The 19,611-nt window shown below is 41.7% G+C and overlaps 1 protein-coding gene across 2 annotated transcripts in view; it reads left to right on the top strand.

The window, feature by feature from the left end:
• Positions 1–19,611, top strand: part of pcnx2 (pecanex 2) — a 222,972-nt gene that overhangs the window by 157,539 nt on the left and 45,822 nt on the right. For both annotated transcript variants that reach the window (XM_033021735.1, XM_033021734.1), the window contains exons 27-29: positions 4,125–4,381; positions 11,414–11,647; positions 15,454–15,557. In XM_033021735.1, the coding sequence (XP_032877626.1) occupies positions 4,125–4,381; positions 11,414–11,647; positions 15,454–15,557 (595 nt within the window). The remainder of the gene's footprint in view (positions 1–4,124; positions 4,382–11,413; positions 11,648–15,453; positions 15,558–19,611) is intronic.

Here is a 19,611-nt window from a genome sequence, read left to right on the forward strand (position 1 = left end):
ATTTCTCACTTAACATCACTAACATGAACTTTTAATTTCAAAGACAGTTTAAAAAAAAATTATTTGCTGTCTTCATTGACAGCTTAGATGTGTGTGTGTGTGTGTGTGTGTGTGTGTGTGTGTGTGTGTGTGTGTGTGTGTGTGTGTGTGTGTGTGTGTGTGTGTGTGTGTGTGTGTGTGTGTGTGTGTGTGTGTGTGTGTGTGTGTGTGTGTGTCTGCCCGCCCGTGAAATGTATCTCCTCGAAAACCAGACGCCGAAACGGGGACATTTTTACATATTTCAGTAGAGATTTTCCTTGTGATTTTAGAAATCCACTCCTCTGTACATTATTTTCCCGACTTTTTTAATTAAAATTGTTGACCAATCTGACTATTTTAAATCTAACCGCTGCCCAGCTGCTGATGTTACAATAACAGTGACATTTTTACATCTTCTGGTAGAAATTTTCCTTATGATTTCAAAACTCCAATCCTCTATAAATTTGGTCCATTATTTCCCGAGATATGTCCGCTGGTCCTCGATTCCCCAATTCTGGGCATGACTGTGCATCTACCTGATCTATTCCTTTCATGGTGTATTTTATTGACAAATTTCATGAGTTCATACTTGCCGAGTTGACAGGTGGAAGTTTTGCCGATCACTTGAAGTTGTACTTTGTTCTGTATTTCCATGTTCAAATTATTTCTCTGTTTAGTTGCTCAAATATAACAAGAGCTGCACAGATTAGTGCAAAGCAAGCAAAAATATTATAATTTGCAATTTTCACTGAATGGAGTCTGAAGAAGGGTTTCGGCCCGAAACGTTGCCTATTTCTTTCGCTCCATAGATGCTGCTGCACCCGCTAAGTTTCTCCAGCATTATTGTGTACCTTCGGTGTTTATCAATTGTTAGTTTGTAGCTGTCTCAATAATTGATATTTTGTTCAGTCATGAATGCAGAACTATGAAGAATAAAAATTTAATGCAAGGATATAAATACACTTCAGAGTGATTCTAAATCAAACTTGAGTGGTACCGTGGGCATTTTAGTATTTTTCTATATCCACAAGAACAATAAAAGATTCAGCAGAAGACATGGCAGTAAATGCAGGTCTATGGAATTTACCCGTATTCTGAGAAGATGGCAGAGTTGATTTTAAACATCACTCATAAAGTTGGGGCTACAGATTGGCTCGTCTGTGAGCAAATAAGCCTGGTGTTTATTCAGATTCAGATTCAAACTTTATTGTCATTGTGCAGTGTACAGTACAGAGAACAACGAAATGCAGTTAGCATCTCCCCAGAAGAGCGAACATAGAATATGAGCAATAAATATATATACGTACATACAGTCGTCGTAGTGCAATTTTCTTTTCTGGGGGTGGAGTGTCCGGGGGGGGGTGACTGGCAATCACCGAGGTACAGTTAAGTAATGTAACAGCCACAGGGAAGAAGCTGTTCCTGGACCTGCTGGTCCGGCAATGGAGAGACCTGTAGCGCCTCCCGGATGGTAGGAGGGTAAGCAGACTGTGGCTGGGGTGAGAGCAGTCCTTGACGATGCTGCGCGCCCTTCGCAGACATCGCTTGCTTTGGACAGACTCAATGGAGGGGAGCGAGGAACCGGTGATGCGTTGGGCAATTTTCACCACCCTCTGCAGTGCTTTCCGGTCGGGATATATTGGTGGTGCAACTCAACAAAACCAGATGCCCTTGTCACTTTATTTGGTTGTATTGTCAGACACAATTCTGCGTAAATAAATGTTATTTGTGGCTAAGCTAATAAACTGGTCTGTTTTATTACCAACTTAGTCACAATTGTTTCTATTGACAACTTGAATGTATATGCAAACTCAAGGGTTCAAGTTCTATGTCGTACCGTTACGACAGGACACCTAGTGTGATGGAACAGAAAAATATTCATTTTTATAACAATTAACATGTATTGTTTAATTGTTATAAAAATGAATCTTGACAGACAGGAAGCAGCATGTGAGGCTGTGAAAGCACATCTCGGACCCGCAAACCCTCAGCATAGGAGCACCACAAGGCTGCGTACTCTCCCCTCTCCTCTACTCTATCTACACCAATGACTGCACCTCCACTGACTCCTCTGTCAAGCTTCTCAAGTTTGCAGACAACACAACCCTGATTGGACTGATCCAGGATGGGGAGGAATCTGCCTACAGACAGGAAGTGTCACAGCTGGCGTCTTGGTGCCATTGCAACAACCTGGAGCTCAATGCTCTTAAGACAATGGAATTGATTGTAGACTTTAGGAGAGCTCCCCCTCCCCTTACCCCACTCCCATCAACAACACCACAGTCACATCTGTGGAGTCTTTTAAGTTCTTGGGAACCATCATCTCCAAGGACCTTAGGTTACCATCGACTCCACAGTCAAAAAGGCACAACGGAGGATGTACTTCCTGCGGCAGCTGAGGAAGCGCAATTTGCAACAGGCAATGATGGTCCAATTCTATACGGCCATCGTAGAGTCTGTCCTCACCTTCTCCATCATGGTCTGGTTTGGCTCAGCCACCAAGCACGACACCCGGAGGCTGCAGCGAATCGTCCGATCAGCTGAGAAGGTTATTGGCTGCAACCTTCCCTCCATTGACGAACTGTACACTGCAAGGACCAGGAAGCGAGCGGGTAAGATCATCTCTGACCCCTCTCACCCTGGCCACAAACTCTTTGAATTACTTCCCTCTGGAAGGCGACTCCGGACTGTCAATGCTGCCACAGCCAGACATAAAAACAGCTTTTTTTTCCACGAGTAGTAGCTCTACTCAATAACCAAAAGTCTGTAGCCTCCTTTTGCTCTGGTATTTTATTTAATTCACATGTTTGATCAATGATGTTTTATTATTAATGTTTAGTGTTTTATTTGTCATTCGTAACTGTCACTGTATGTCATGTTGTCACTTGTGGGCGGAGCACCAAGGCAAATTCCTTGTATGTATATACTTGACCAATAAACTTATTAATTCATTCATCTAGTTAGCATAATCTATTACATACAAGTTGGTAATGCTGCACTTGGGGTATTGTATTCAGTATTTTGTCACCCTGTTATAAGAATTATGTCATTAAACCAGAAAGAGTACAGAAGATTGTGAGGACATTACTAGGACTCGAGGGCTTGAGCTAGAGGGAGAGATTGGGCAGGCTCGGACATTAATCCTTGGAGCACAGAAGGTTGAGAGGTGATCTTATAGACATTTCTTTCGCACAGAGGATGGTGGGTACATTTAATGAGCTGCCAGATAAATGAGTCGAGGCAGATGCAATAACAACATTTAGCAGGTATGTGACATTTGGACAAGTATATGGAAGGAACGGTTTAGGGGGATATGGGCCAAATGCAAACAAATGGGATTAGCATAGATGGGACAGCTTTGTCAGCATGGCCAAGTTGGCATGTTAGCATGGCTCTGGAGAAGGTCCCTGGAATTCTCAGGAATGAGTGGGTTAACGTATGATGAGCATTTGACGGCACTGGGTCTGTACTCGCTGGAGTTTAGAAGAATGAGAGGCGACCTCCTTGAAACATTGGAGATTGCTTGAAAGGCTGTTTGACAGACAGACAGACAGACAGCAATGAGAAGTCACTGTATTTGTAATAAGATGTCAGCCTCTGAGAGACATCAGGAAATGCAATTTTAAGTGACCAGAATCAGACATCAATCTAACGTGGTGGGCTTTTTGTGTTCTTCTCTAAACCTTCTGACTGGAAATCTATCTCATTTGCTCGTCTGAAGAAGGGTTTCGGCCCGAAACGTCGCCTATTTCCTTCGCTCCATAGATGCTGCTGCACCCGCTGAGTTCCTCCAGCAATTTTGTGTACCTTCGATATTCCAGCATCTGCAGTTCCCTTTTGAACAACATATCTCATTTGCTGTTACATTTGTTACATTATCAGAGTAGGCATATTTAATGTTTTTACACTGATTATTGTAAATTTCTGTGTTATACAATTCATGTTGAACTGGACATTTCAAAAGGGGTGTATTGAATGATACATTTTGGAATGACATGCATATTGTGCAGTAAATATTGTGCACGATATATTGCATAGTACATATTGTCAGGCACATATTGAATGAGATATATTTCACATGTGGTATGATGTCTGGTTTTTTTCAGGTACATACTGTCAACAGAGGGAGGTTGAAGCAATAACAGAGGGAGCTGAGGATGATGAGGGTTGCTGTTGCTGCTGTGAGCCAGGACATTTGCCTCACATGCTGTCATTCAATGCAGCTTTTATCCAGCGCTGGCTGGCCTGGGAAGTTACGTCATCGAAGTATGTGCTGGAAGGCTACAGCATCAGTGACAACAATGCAGCATGTATGCTACAGATGTTTGATCTGAGAAAGATGCTCATCACCTATTACGTAAAGGTAGTAGTATGCCAGTAAGTTATTTTGCTTTATAAGTAGGCGTTTTGTCTCCACTTCTCGTCCAGTTGCTTTAGGATTCTTTCTACTACGCCCACCAAAATTATATGTTACGATAGAGATTTACAACCCAGCTTTAATCAAAGTTTCACTTGGACAATAAATCAGGAGTAGAAGATAGCAAAGTGCATCTGAGAGGTGATAAATACATTGGAAAAATCCATCCAAGTGTCCTAATTAAACACTACCTACTATCCGTAGAGTTGTCAACATAAATAGAAGATTTATGTTCAGAGCACTGCTGTGAACAAAATCATAGGCTGTTTAAAAAAGTTGATTTTTTTAAAACGTTTAATTGAATGCTTTGTTTACTGATTATAAAATTCTTAGCGACGGGGAGAAAGGGTGTTTAGCAAACAGTCAAGAATGGTCGAGCCAGGTCTGTTCACTTTACTGTTCATGGAGTTGCAGAGAGAGGTGTCACAAAGTTGGCCACGACATGTAACCATTGGTGTAAGTGTGAGGGGGATATGGTAGGATGGAGATAAGAACAGAAAGCGCTGGCTATAGTCAACAGGTCAGGTACCATCCATATAGAAAAGGACAATGAACATTTTCCCTTCTACTTGCCCTGCTTCTGTATATCCTTAAAACCTGGAACATGTCTCACTTTTCCCATTATGATGAAAACATTTCAGTCCCTAGCTCTATCCCCATAACCATTGAATGCCGTCCCTCTCACCTCTACTTATTTGGGACTATAAGTGGTTCTTATCATTGTTTTATACGTCTCTTGCATTTTCACAGACAATAAAAAAGATCAATTCAAACCATATTTAAATAATGAAAAGAATTAAAGGAAAGCCAAGTAATGTTTATTAAGTCACAGCGTACGTTTTTGAGCCCCTGCAGCTCCAGTTAATCTATTAGGTGTCAGATCCTGTTCCATATCAAACTTGGCACAGGATCCAAAATGGTAATTCTGCAGCAGATTGCTGGGGAATCTCAGCAAGACTGGGCTCTTCAGCTGAATTCCAGAGACTCTAGTAGTGGAGCAAACTAACAGAGACAGGACTCGGAATCAATCAATAGGTCCCAGACTTTCTTGTTCGACAGTGCAAGCTGGGAAAATCCTGGATTTGTGCAGTTCGAGAGAATGTTCACCAATCTGAACCAGCAACAGTAGCCAGCATGGTATAAACTATTAATGCAGTTTCTCTCTCCACAGGTGCTGGCTGACCTGCTGAGTGTTTTCAGCATTTTCTGCTTTTATTTCAGACTTCCAGCATTCACAGTTTTCCCTTCTCTCTTGCCCTGCTTCTCTGCGTTCTGCATCAGCACCGTTAAGCACACTACATCAACCAAACAGTCTTACTAAATGTTTTAAATCACAATTTTAAACATTGTTATACGGGAAATCATCAGTGTTCCACAAGATATGGAGAGGAAGTTCTGGCAGGGAGCATTTCTACAACAGACATTGGTTCAAGAATGTATAGAAAATTTTACATTTCTATAATATGAGATGCCAATGACCGTGATATTATTACGTAGTTCCCTATTTGACTCTGATTGATCTTTAACTGAACATTTTTTTCAATTCACCAGTTTATGCCGCTCGTGAAACTAGCAGAGCGTAAATAATGATTACTGAAACTCCATGCAGCCCGTTCTATGAAATAGAAACATAGAAAATAGGTGCAGGAGGAGGTCATTCGGCCCTTCGAGCCAGCACCACCATTCATTGTGATCATGGCTGATCGTCTCCTATCAATAACCCGTGCCTGCCTTCTCCCCATATCCATTGACTCCACTAGCCCCTATCTAACTCTCTCTTAAATCCATCTAGTGATTATGCCTCCACTGCCCTCTGTGGCAGGGAATTCTACAATTCACAACTCTCTTTTTTTCTTACCTCAGTCTTAAATGGGCTCCCCTTTATTCTAACTGTGGCCCCTGGTTCTGGACTCGCTCAACATTGGGAACATTTTTCCTGCATCTAGCTTGTCCAGTTCGTATATAATTTTATATGTTTCTATAAGACCCCCCTCATCCTTCAAAACTCCAGTGAATACAAGCCTAGTCTTTTCAATCTTTCCTCATATGACAGTCCCGGCATCCCAGGGATCAATCTCGTGAACCTACGCTGCACTGCCTCAATCACAAATCTGACATCAATGTTGAGGGGGAATGTTGGTACTGTACCACCAGGATCAATAAGTTATTTAAAAATTTTGAGTGCCAGAATCATTATCAACCCTAATTAGAACGAATGAAGGGAAGAATGAGAGGGGATCTCATTGAAACATATAAGATTGTTAAGGGTTTGGACACGCTAGAGGCAAGAAACATGTTCCCGATGTTGGGTGAGTCCAGAACTAGGGGCCACAGTTTAAGAATAAGGAGTAAGCCATTTAGAACGGAGACGAGGAAACACTTTTTCGCACAGAGTGTGGTGAGTCTGTGGAATTCTCTGCCTCTGGAGGCGGGTTCTCTGGATGCTTTAGCGGAGTCAGGAGATATGAGGAGAAGGCAGGAACGGGGTACTGATTGGGGATGATCAGCCATGATCATATTGAATGGTGGTGCTGGCTCGAAGGGCCGAATGGCCTACTCCTGCACCTGTTGTCTATTGTCTATTGATCTGCATGTTTAATGTAGTTTTTGATTAGTCATGCAATCCTTTAAATGGGGGAAATTGCTCAAACAAAACCTGTAACAATAGTATACTATCATGTTTATGTCATTGCAGCAGCATTAGGCTATTTGGTCCATAGAGTCTACTCTGCCATTCAATCATGGCTGATCTATCTTTCCCTCTCAACCCCATTCTCCTGCCTTCTTCCCATTACCTTTGACACCTTTACTTATGAAGAACCTGTCAATCTGCACTTTAAAAATACCCAATGACTTGGCCTCCACAACCATCCTTGGCAATGAATGCCACAGATTCACCACCATCTAATTAAAGAAATTCCTCCTCATCTCCCTTCTAAAGGTACCTCCTTTTATTCTGAGGCTGTGCCTTCTGCTCCTAGACTCACCCGCTAGTGGAAACACACTCACCACATCTACTCTATCAAGTACTTTGATTATTCGGTTTCAGTTTCAGAGTTTTTCCCCTCATCCTTCTAAACTCCAGTGAGGGCAGGCTCAGAGTTTAATGGCAAGTAATTACAGTTCAAAGCAGTGTTAACTGCTTCCGAACTTCCTGGAATAGTTAGCCTATCTAATAGGTTTTAGATGGTGTCCTTTTAATTGGCACCTGACAGTGACAATGGCAAATGGTTAATTCTCGTAAAGATGAGGTTACAAGTGGTGGGAACTGCACTTGGAAATCAATATTGGGTAAAACTATTTCCAATGTCAATCCTGAAAGGTTTGCTTTATATTATTTAATTGTGCTTCATCTCCAACCTGCCTCTTCTCTCGAATATTTGCTGTGCCTACTCAAACCTGTTTTGCGTTCTCTCCAATCAACATTCCATCTGTCCACAGCACCATAAAGGCTTGTATCAAAACTCACAACAGGCATACTTAGAATTGTGACAAAAATAATCCAGACCTTTTCATCCCCGTGCCCCCCTCAATCTACCTGCATCCTCTGACATAGCTACCAGTATAATTCCCATCCAAAATTATCCAGCTATCAATTGTTGTTGCCCAAAGCATGATTTCTGTACTTGCTACTGTGGTATATTTTCTGGTTCCTTCTGTTTCTTACCTACATGGTGTTCTGTGGCAACATTATCCAAAAACACTGCATCTGTTTTCACTTGTGAGCTGACAACATCCATTTTCTAAACCTCTCCATAATTTCTTAATTGTTAAGGGATTCACCTAACATCCAGTACTGAAAAATTAGAGATTATTTTGCACTACACATAGAAACATAGAAAATAGTTGCAGGAGTAAGCCATTCGGCCCTTCGAGCCTGGAAAGTCACACACCTGTCTACATAAGATCCCGCAGTTGACAATGCATGCCAGAGCAAAAACCAAGCCATGAAGATGAAGAAATTGACCGTAGACCTCCGGGATTGTGTCGAGACACATAGAAACATAGAAACAAAGAAAATAGGTGCAGGAGTAGGCTATTCGGCCCTTCGAGCCTGCACCACCATTTAATATGATCATGGCTGATCATCCAACTCAGTATCCTGTACCTGCCTTCTCTCCATACCCCCTGATCCCTTTAGCCACAAGGGCCACATCTAACTCCCTCTTAAATATAGTCAATGAACTGGCCTCAACTACTTTCTGTGGCAGAGAATACCACAAATTCACCACTCTCTGTGTGAAAAGAAAAATTCTTATCTCGGTCCTAAAAGACTTCCCCCTTATCCTTAAACTGTGACCCCATGTTCTGCACTTCCCCAACATCGGTAACAATCTTCTTGCATCTAGCCTGTCCAACCCCTTAAGAATTTTGTGAGTTTCTATAAGATCCCCCCTCAATCTTCTAAATTCCAGCGAGTACAAGCCGAGTCAATCCAGTCTTTCTTCATATGAAATTCCTGCCATCCCAGGAATCAGTCTGGTGAACCTTCCCTGTACTCCCTCTATGGCAAGAATGTCCTTCCTCAGATCAGGAGACCAAAACTGTACGCAATACTCCAGGTGTGGTCTCACCAAGGCCCTGTACAACTGCAGTAGAACCTCCCTGCTCCTATACTCAAATCCATTTGCTATGAATGCTAACACACTTTCAATGACTGGTGTACCATGACACCCAGGTCTCGTTGCATCTCCCCTTTTCCTAATCGGCTGCCATTCAGATAATAGTCTACTTTCCTGTTCTTGCCACCAAAGTGGATAACCTCACATTTATCCACATTATACTGCATCTGCCATGCATTTCCCCACTCACCCAACCTATCCAAGTCACCTTGCAGCCTCCTAGCATCCTCCTCACAGCTAACACTGTCCCCCAGCTTCGTGAAATCCGCAAACTTGGAGATATTGCATTCAATTCCCTCATCCAAATCATTAATATATATTGTAAATAGCTGGGATCCCAGCACTGAGCCTTGCGGTACCCCACTAGTCACTGCCTGCCATTCTGAAAAGGCAGATTAGGAAGACTGAATTCATTACTTCATGGCTTGCTCAACAACTCCATCCTTGTCCCTGGCAACTGGGTCTGAACTGCACATATTACCCCGCAAATTAATTTCAGACCACATGTCCCTTCATCAGATCCGAAATGTCACCTGTTCATTCCCCTCCACAGATGTTGATTGGCCTACTGAGTTCCTCCAGTAATTTGTTTTTTGCTCCAGATTCCAGCATTTGCAGTCTCTTGTGTCTACACTACTTGTAGGTTTGCTTGTCAATCAAAAGGAATTATACACTCCCAAAAGAAAACCATTTTTACTTCTGTAATGTTCTCCCTCTGTTGAAAGCAGTTCTGTTAAAGTAGGTTGAGTATTGGTAAGCTGTTCTTTTACTAATTGGCATAAAATCTACATGTAATTGTGTTCTAAGTAAATAGGAAAATACTTGCTTTCATATAGTAATCTTTTTGCACCCATATAGGCAATTTTGCACGTAATAAAAGTTTTTTTCTTTTGAAGTCTGGTAACTGCTGAAATATGGGAAATGTGTCAGTCATTTTGGGCCCAGCAGGCTTCCTCAAACAGCAATGTGATCACGCCTAGAATAGGGACAGTGGCTTGGTTTAACATTCAATCCGACAAATGGTACCTCTAACATTGCAGTACCTACCTTACCATTGTACTGGTGTGTAAGTTTATGCTCAAGTCTCTGTAATTGGGCTTGAACTCATCACCTTCTGCTTCAAGAGGTGAGAGTACTAACCATTGAGCTACAACTGGTACCATTATTCTCTCAGAGGGAAAGTGTGACAAACAGGAGTCAGGTGCGAGCTTAATGGTGAAAGTGTGACTGAAGTGGGAACAACGTGCAAATTATGACCATAGCCAGATGCATGGGTGAATTGTGAGTGAATAGTGACAACAAGCAGGGCAAGGCAGTTAATCGAGGAATCTTGGGCTGGAATAGCTTTTAGTACTTTCTGTCATGACAAACATGACGCACCAGAGCACTTGATTGCTTCCTGTCGATAAAGGTCAAGTCATTGGGAATTTTAAAAGCAGAGATTGATAGGTCCTTGATTAGTAGGGGCGTCAAAAGTTACGGGGATAAAGCAGGAGAATGGGGATGAGAGGGAAAAACAGATCAGCAATGATCGAATGGCAGAGTAGACACAATGGGCCAAAAGGGGCAAATTTTGCTCCTATATCTTATGGAAATTACATCTGTCACAAACAATAATGGAGGCCGGCAGGATGGGAAATGAGAAACATTTGCCCACAGCTTTGCCCACATTCTTTGTCCTTGGCCTCAATATATTAGACCATTTCCTCAGCCTCTCTGCCTCTCCCTGACATGCTCTTTCCTATTAAAACATCCCCTTCACCAAACATTTGGTCGCTGTTCCCATTCTCGCTCTCTCTATCTCATTGTCCATTTCCCTATCGTTACTGTCAAGCACCCTGTGATGACAATCTATATTAAACTTCTTGAAGTAAATGCTTCTTGAAAATAATGTTTTAAGTGTTTTACTCGTATTCTAATGTTAAACCACAACTAAGAACAGCATTCAGATCACATCTTAATGTCTCCTTTGAGCCATTTCCAACTAAAATATCATCTGCTATAAGTACACAACGGTGCAGCTTTTCTTGGTTTCTTACAACATACCAAAGACTTGTGGATCAGTGGGTTAATTGAGACTGTAAATTGCTCCTAATGTTTAGGAGAGTGTTAGAATCAGGGGGGAGTTGTAAATGCAGGGAGAATGGAATGGGAATAGTGTAGATTTAGTGCAAATGCATGTTTGATGTTCAGCCCAGAGATGCTGCCTGTCCCGCTGAGGTACTCCAGCATTTTGTGTCTACATTCAGTGGGATGAAGCCCTGTTTCCATGCTACATGACACTATCACATTGAGATAAGCTTATTTAGAATGGCTATGGGGTTCAAATTGTATATTAATGAAATTCTCTTTACAGAGCATAATATACTACTTGATTCATTCTCCGAAACTGGAAGACTGGTTGACCAACGAATCTATACGGGAGGCACTACATCCCTGCACAGCGTGGAATTACATCGACAGGGACCCAGCAGTGTTTAACATGAACATTGATGAGGACTATGATCATTGCCTCAAGGGAATCTCGAGAGCCAGCTTCTGCAATACCTACCTGGAATGGATCCAACACTGCAACAGTAAAAGGACAAAGGTGCACAATGCAATCGTATTGCTCATTTCATTCATCCACTGTTTAATTCCACACCTTTTTGATATTTAGCTATGGATTCCATATAGAACCCAAGGTCAAACGAGAATGGCGAAATTCCTCCTGGTCTCCCTACTGTTCATTAATACTTTACTGCTCTGTAGAGCCTTCTGTTCACGATTGGCTGTCACATTTTCTCGTCAATAACAGTGACTACAATTCATTAATACTTCAGTGATTATAAATAACTCTTGGACATCCTGAAGTCGGAAATGTGCTTCAGTAATTTGCGGATTTGCGGATGACACAAAGCTGGGTGGCAGTGTGAACTGTGAAGAGGATGTTAGGAGGTTGCAGGGTGACCTGGACAGGTTGAGTGAGTGGGCAGATGCGTGGCAGATGCAGTATAATATAGATAAATGTGAGGTTATCCATTTTGGTGGCAAAAACAAGAGGGCAGATTATTATCTCAATGGGGTTAGGTTATGTGAGGGGGAGGTGCAGCGAGACCTGGGTGTCCATGTACACCGGTCACTGAAAGTTGGCGTGCAGGTACAGCAGGCAGTGAAGAAAGCTAATGGAATGTTGGCCTTCATAACAAGAGGATTTCAGTATAGGAGTAGAGAGGTTCTTCTGCAGTTGTACAGGGCTCTGGTTGAGACCACATCTGGAGTATAGCGTACAGTTTTGGTCTCCTAATTTGAGAAAGGACATCCTTGTGATTGAGGCAGTGCAGCGTAGGTTCATGAGATTGATCCCTTGGATGGCGGGACTGTCATATGAGGAAAGATTGAAAAGACTAGGCTTGTATTCACTGGAGTTTAGAAGGACGAGGGGGGATCTTATAGAAACATATAAAATTATAAAAGTACTGGACAAGCTAGATGCAGGAAAAATGTTCCCAAGGTTGGGCGAGTCCAGAACCAGGGGCCAAAGTCGTAGAATAAAAGGGAGGCCATTTAAGACTGAGGTGAGAAAAAACTTTTTCACCCAGAGAGTTGTGAATTTGTGGAATTCCCTGCCACAGATGGCAGTGGATGCCAAATCACTGGATGGATTTATGTGAGAGTTAGATAGAGCTCTCGGGGCTAGTGGAATCAAGGAATACCAGAGTACTTAAGGAAGTAGCCGCAGAAATAGTGGATGCATTAGCGATCATTTTTCAAAACTCTTTAGATTCTGGAGTAGGTCCTGAGGACTGGAGGGTAGCTAATGTAACCCCACTTTTTAAAAAGGGAGGGAGAGAGAAAACGGGGAATTACAGACCAGTTAGTCTAACATTGGTGGTGGGGAAAATTCCGGAGTCAGATATTAAAGATGGGATAGCAGCACATTTGGTAAGTGGTGAATTCATTGGACAAAGTCAGCATGGATTTATGAAAGGTAAATCATGTTTGACGAATCTTATAGAATTTTTCGAGGATGTAACTAGTAGAGTGGATAAGGGAGAACCAGTGGATGTGTTATATCTGGACTTTCAGAAGGCTTTCGACAAGGTCCCACATAAGAGATTAGTATGCAAACTTAAAGCACATGGTATTGGGGGTTCAGTATTGATGTGGATAGAGAACTGGCTGGCAGACAGGAAGCAAAGAGTAGGAGTAAACGGGTCCTTTTCAGAATGGCAGGCAGTGACTAGTGGGGTACCGCAAGGCTCAGTGCTGGGACCCCAGCTATTTACAATATTTATTAATGATCTGGATGAGGGAATTGAATGCAACATCTCCAAGTTTGCAGATGACACGAAGCTGGGGGGCAGTGTTAACTGTGAGGAGGATGCTAGGAGGCTGCAAGGTGACTTGGACAGGTTGGGTGAGTGGGCAAATGCATGGCAGATGCAGTATAATGTGGATAAATGTGAGGTTATCCACTTTGGTGGCAAAAACAGGAAAGTAGACTATTATCTGAATGGTGGCCGATTAGGAAAAGAGGAGATGCAACGAGACCTGGGTGTCATGGTACACCAGTCATTGAAAGTAGGAATGCAGGTGCAGCAGGCAGTGAAGAAAGCAAATGGTATGTTAGCATTCATAGCAAACGGATTTGAGTATAAGAGCAGGGAGGTTCTACTGCAGTTGTACAGGGTCTTGGTGAGACCACACCTGGAGTATTGCATACAGTTTTGGTCTCCTAATCTGAGGAAAGACATTCGTGCCATAGAGGGAGTACAGAGAAGGTTCACCAGACTGATTCCTGGGAAGGCAGGACTTTCATATGAAGAAAGACTGGATAGACTCGGCTTGTACACGCAAGAATTTAGGAGATTGAGCGGGGATCTTATAGAAACTTACAAAATTCTTAAGGGGTTGGACAGGCTAGATGCAGGAAGATTATTCCCGATGTTGGGGAAGTCCAGAACTAGGGGTCACAGTTTAAGGATAAGAGGGAAGTCTTTTAGGACCGAGATGAGAAAATCATTTTTTACACAGAGAGTGGTGAATCTGTGGAATTCTCTGCCACAGAAGGTAGTTGAGGCCAGTTCATTGGCTATATTTAAGAGGGAATTAGATGTGGCCCTTGTGGCTAAAGGGATCAGGGGGTATGGAGAGAAGGCAGGGATGGGATACTGAGTTGGATGATGCTGATCCAGCAGGGTTACCATGTCACCCCTGTCTAACAGATCCTCCAACACACTTCCTCTATCTCACATCACAATGCACAGTATCAGAAGTAAAACTGGGTTTGACTGCTGAGCGAATAATTTTGCAGTTCCAGTCTTTAATCCCTGCAGCGTAAAGAGAACCCAGAGGAAGCTGTTGTTTTCATGTGATCAGTGCACCAATAGTCTATTTTCACTTTTATGAAAGTTAATAATTGCTGATGTGTGGAAAGATTTCATTCTTGTGAATCACTAAGGTATTATCATTCACTCTCTCCCACGTGAATTTTATTTTTACCTCCTTGCTATTAATGTCTCAAAGCCAATACGGAATACAATGAACACAAATTGTACACCTCGATGAAGTACGATGTTCGATGTTTGATTCAATCCACTGCGACTCGCAAAGGATTTTTGGCCTTCGATGAACTGTGTCGCAGACTAACCACTACAATCTGGAGTTTAGAATTGTATTATGAATTAGGATTGTATCCCTTGAGTTTAGCAAATTAACGGGTGTGGTAGTTGAGCTATTTAAGATGATTAAAGGAATTGAAAGAATGAATATGGCGGGGCTATTTCTCTGTTAGTGGAGTGCAGAACAGGAGAACTATTAGTTAGAGGAATGGTACCAAGATGCAATTGGTCATGTCAAGGATAATGGGCCAGAAGCTCACTCTTTCAAAAAGCTTTTGAGGCTTAGAGGGTCAGAGGAGGTCAACTCAATGTCATAACTGAAATTGGAAATTCTTTATAAGTCAGTGCATGAACGGTTACAGAACTGAAATGCATGGATGTTCAGTGTCCAATTCTTTGTCGAAGAACATGCTTGAGGGGCTGTTTGACCCATTACTGATTCCCGTTTTCTTTCCTATCACTTTCTCCGTTCCACTCAAACAAACTTTATTTTTATTTATTTTCTAATAGGCCAGCTCAAACAATCAGGAGAAAAACAAGAATTTTCTTCTGAAGCAGCGAGCTGTTAAGATCTGGAATGTGCTGCTTGAAATGGAGGTGAAAAGGAAATGGGACATCTATCTTTAAAAATAAATAAATGCAGGGCTCTGGGGAAAGAGCAGGCATAGAGCCATTACAGACATGATAGGTTGAATGATCTTCCACATTGTGTGATTCTGTGTCTAAATTGTACTGCCAAGTGTATCGGTTGTGAACTGCTTGTAATGCTCCCGTGTTCTATATTATGTCACAGCCTGTGAGGAGTGATGGAGACTCCCCTCTGGTAACCCTTTGTTACAGCCTTTCTATCCTTGGCAGAAGAGCTTTAGGGACGGCAACACACAACATGTCCATCAGGTAATCCATCTTGGTCTTAGCCAATCCTGCAATTTAAAGAAATGTAGAGAACATTGCAAAAATATAAATGTGCAACAATTAGTGAGCTGCTTTGTGTTACAAGATATGGAAACAGTATCCGATTTTCTAATTAAATTAATTGTCATGTGTAAAAGTGCTCTATCAAATGCAAGCTGTTATTGGTAGTACCATGATACATTCTACTAAAACCATACAGCTTGCTGTCTATCCTTCTTACTGGTGAAGCTTATTGAAGAACATTGCTTCATAAAGCACACAGCAGAAGATCTCTTCCAGCTTTCTTCCCCCCAAATGGACTAAAGAAGGGTCCTGACCTGAAACGCACCCATACATGATCTCCAGGAATGCTGCTTGACCCACTGCTTTACTCCAGCACTTTGTGTCCTTTTCTGTCACATTGCTTCTGAGGTCCTTTGTTGAAGCGGTACTTTCCTGATAATATAATGATTGCTTACGACACTAAGCCTATATAGGCAAACCTTTAGTGACTTAAAAATAAATAGGATTTGAAGATTTGGATCAAATAAATTGTGAATATTATTGAGCTAGTGAACATTAGATTATTTTAAAACAGATAAAAATGTAGGGCCCAGGAATCATGATATTTGCACCAAAAGAGAGTGGGCAAAGAAAGAGAACGGAATTAATCGATCCTAGTTTAACAAGTTCAAGTGAGTTTATTGTCATGTGTCCCAGATAGGACAATGAAATTCTTGCTTTGCTTCAGCTCACAGAACATAGTAGGCATTTACTACAAAACTGATCCTGTCCATATACCATTATATAAATATAAACACATGAATAAATAGACTGATAAAGTGCAAATAACAGATAATGGGTTATTAATGATCAGAGTTTTGTCCGAGCCAGGTTTAATAGCCTGAAGGCTGTGGGGAAGTAGCTATTCCTGAACCTGGCTGTTGCAGTCTTCAGGCTCCTGTACCTTCTACCCGAAGGTAGCAGGGAGATGAGTGTGTGGCCAGGATGGTGTCGCTCTTTGATGATACTGCCAGCCTTTTTGAGGCAGCGACTGCGATAAATCCCCTCGATGGAAGGGAGGTTAGAGCTGATGATGGACTGGGTAGTGTTTACTACTTTTTGTAGTCTTTTCATCACAATCATCGATGCAATGGATGCAAAATAGTGTGTTCCAAAGACTATTTGATTCCATGTTTAATGATCATTTTAACCATGAGTGAAGTTATCTGTAGAATATTCTGGAACTAGTGGATCATTCCAGTAGCTGTGGCTGTGAGTTACAGAGAGCGGATGATTATTTTTGGAGAATAAAAGATTAAATATGGATATAATCACTACCTTTCAAATGCTGAGGCATTGGCACCACAACTCATTGCAGGTTATTTTCACTGCAGTCACGCTGCAATGTGGTATAAAGACAATGCTTACTCGAATAAAGGTTCGGGGTAAATGTGAGAAAATAAATGGAATTAACTGAATAAAATTAACTGCAGTCAATGGTGACCAGATACTCAGTGCATCAATAATTTGAGTGTAATTCATACTTAATTTGGCAACAATTAAGTATAAATTACTTTTTAATTAATTTTTAAAGTAGCGAGTGTCAATGGGAAGAATTCCCATTCTATTGAAAAACAAAACAATCACCTATTGATGACTAGAAGTTTTCATGCAAAGACTGGAATTTCTCTCGTCATTAAGTCTTGACAGGGAAATGAGAAGTTCTGTAGTTCAAATTAACATGCCACAGCTTTGAATCTACTTAAATTGTTATAGATCAGTGTCCATGGAGGTCACACTCGTCCTCCTTTCCCATTACCTCCTTCTCATCATTGGTCACCCAGCATGCCAGTACTGACAGTCAATGCAATGCAATCCTCACACAGCTCTGTGGTTTTAAAATAATGCTCCGTTACTTGGCCTTCCCAGATTGACTGCACATTTGCCAGGGCCATGTGCATCCTGCTGATTGTTATGTGCTGGCCAGAGATGAATTGCCCCGATTATTCCTCCTAGGTTGCTGGTTAATCTGAGAGATTAATCTGAGGCTCCAGGGTAGTCTGGCGAGTTGGCAACCCCGTAACAAATTATCCTCATTCTATCCTTTCATAAAATGAGGAAGTACTTTCATTTGAACGTTACCCTGTTAGATTTCCCTCGCTACTGCAATGATTCATGGAGAAACTGAATGGGATTTTCTAAGTAAAAGTCATGAGCAGATTGGCAAAATCTACAATGAGCTTGTTTGTCAATTCCTCTTATCATTCCGTGGTTACTAAATTGTGACCAATGTGTCTTAACTATTTTTCGTTCCTGCTTAAAAAAACAAACGTTCTTTGATGTGCATCTGGATGTGCACCTTATTTAAAAGGAATGTGAGGAGAGAGGGAATACTGATCTCAACGCTTATCAACCAGACAGATCCAAATAAACAGTTTATACACAAGATCATTTGCACATAAATAGCTGTGGGAATGAATCCAAAACTTCATTAAACTTGATACAGCGGCTCATTTCTGTAGTACCTTTAAGGCAGAAAAAAGTCTCAGGGCAGTTTACAGTAGCTGTTATTGGACAAAATGTAATGCTAAGCCACATGAGTACTTGATCCTCACTAAGACCTGTCAAATTTACTAATATTTTTCCGAAAAGGAAACTTGCTATGCTTACCTGATCTGGCCTATTTGTGAATTCGGACCCATGTGAATGTGGGTGATTCTTACCTGCCTCCATTGTCCTTGGCCACAATCCATGAATGACTAAATATATAATTAGGCAGGTAACCAAAAGCTTGGTCTGGGAATAATTTTTGGGACATTAAAGGGGAAAAGAGAGGGACATTGAGGAAGGGAATTCCAGTACTTTTCAGTTGTTGCCGCAGCCAGCATCGATGGGGTGATTATCAGTTGTAATCACAGTTATCAATGGGGTGATTATTAGTTGTAATCACAGTTATCGATGGATGGATTTTCAGTTGTTGCCGCAGCTGGTGATCGATGGAGGATGCGCAAGATCGGATTACAGATATCTTGGAGTGCAGTATGGATGGGAAAAATTACAATTTAAGACCGGTGAGGTCACAAGACAACATGAATGCAAGATGAAAACTAAACAGATAAACAATATTTTGAGTTAGTGCCACAATTTCTCAGAATATTAGACAATTGGTCAAAGCAGTGATAAATAAGAAATGCCCTTGTTTAGAAGAATGCGATTGTTCTGTGTCTGTTTGAATATGGCTCTTTAGTTGTTGGCAGACTGTTGGCGCCATGTAACTTTCTGTGGCTCCCAAATGAAAGGAGGAGAGCTGCTTTATTGAATATTCAGGGTATTCTGTTATCCTGTTGCATCAAAATAAGTAGTTATTGAAAATCTTCTGTGTTACGTGTCAATTACAGCATATGCAATAAAGCACATAGTGGTATTCACCATTCTCCTTTTGCCATTCTTAGAAAGGCCCTTTGTGGATGAATGTGATTTATTTCACTCTAGTTCTGAGAAGTGAAAGTTACCTGGTTGTCATTTCTTCTAACGTTGGGTGAATCTTGTACATTGGATACCACATGGACTCTAGGGACCTAGATCCTGGTGCAGTGGCATAGCTCAAGATGACACCGATTTGGTGTATATACATCAACAACGAGTAAAAGGACACGGACGTACACACACAAGCGCATGCGAGTGCAAAAACACACTCATTCTATTTTCAACTACCTCTTCCCATGTTACCCTTCCCTTCAGCCACCTATAATCTGTCTCTTACTCCCCCTATAACTTCTTCCTTCAATCCCACCCCCCTCAGTTCCCCTAGCTCTCAGCTCTCTTCCCTTTCACCTAACCTCTCCCTATGAGCTCCTCCCCCCTTTTTCTTCCTCTGAATTTATCCACTCACAACTCCCACCAGCACCTCTGCCTCTCCTAACTTTCCAGCATTTCACCGAATACTCAAAAAAATATTCCACATATGCACTCTCTTCTGGAGTAAGGTTCAGCCCCACTGTGTACCCTCTTCAGCACCATTACTCATGTGTTGATCACATTGCCCACAACCTCA

This window comes from Amblyraja radiata, chromosome 5 (genome assembly GCF_010909765.2).
Source record: "Amblyraja radiata isolate CabotCenter1 chromosome 5, sAmbRad1.1.pri, whole genome shotgun sequence".
Lineage (NCBI taxonomy): Eukaryota > Metazoa > Chordata > Chondrichthyes > Rajiformes > Rajidae > Amblyraja > Amblyraja radiata.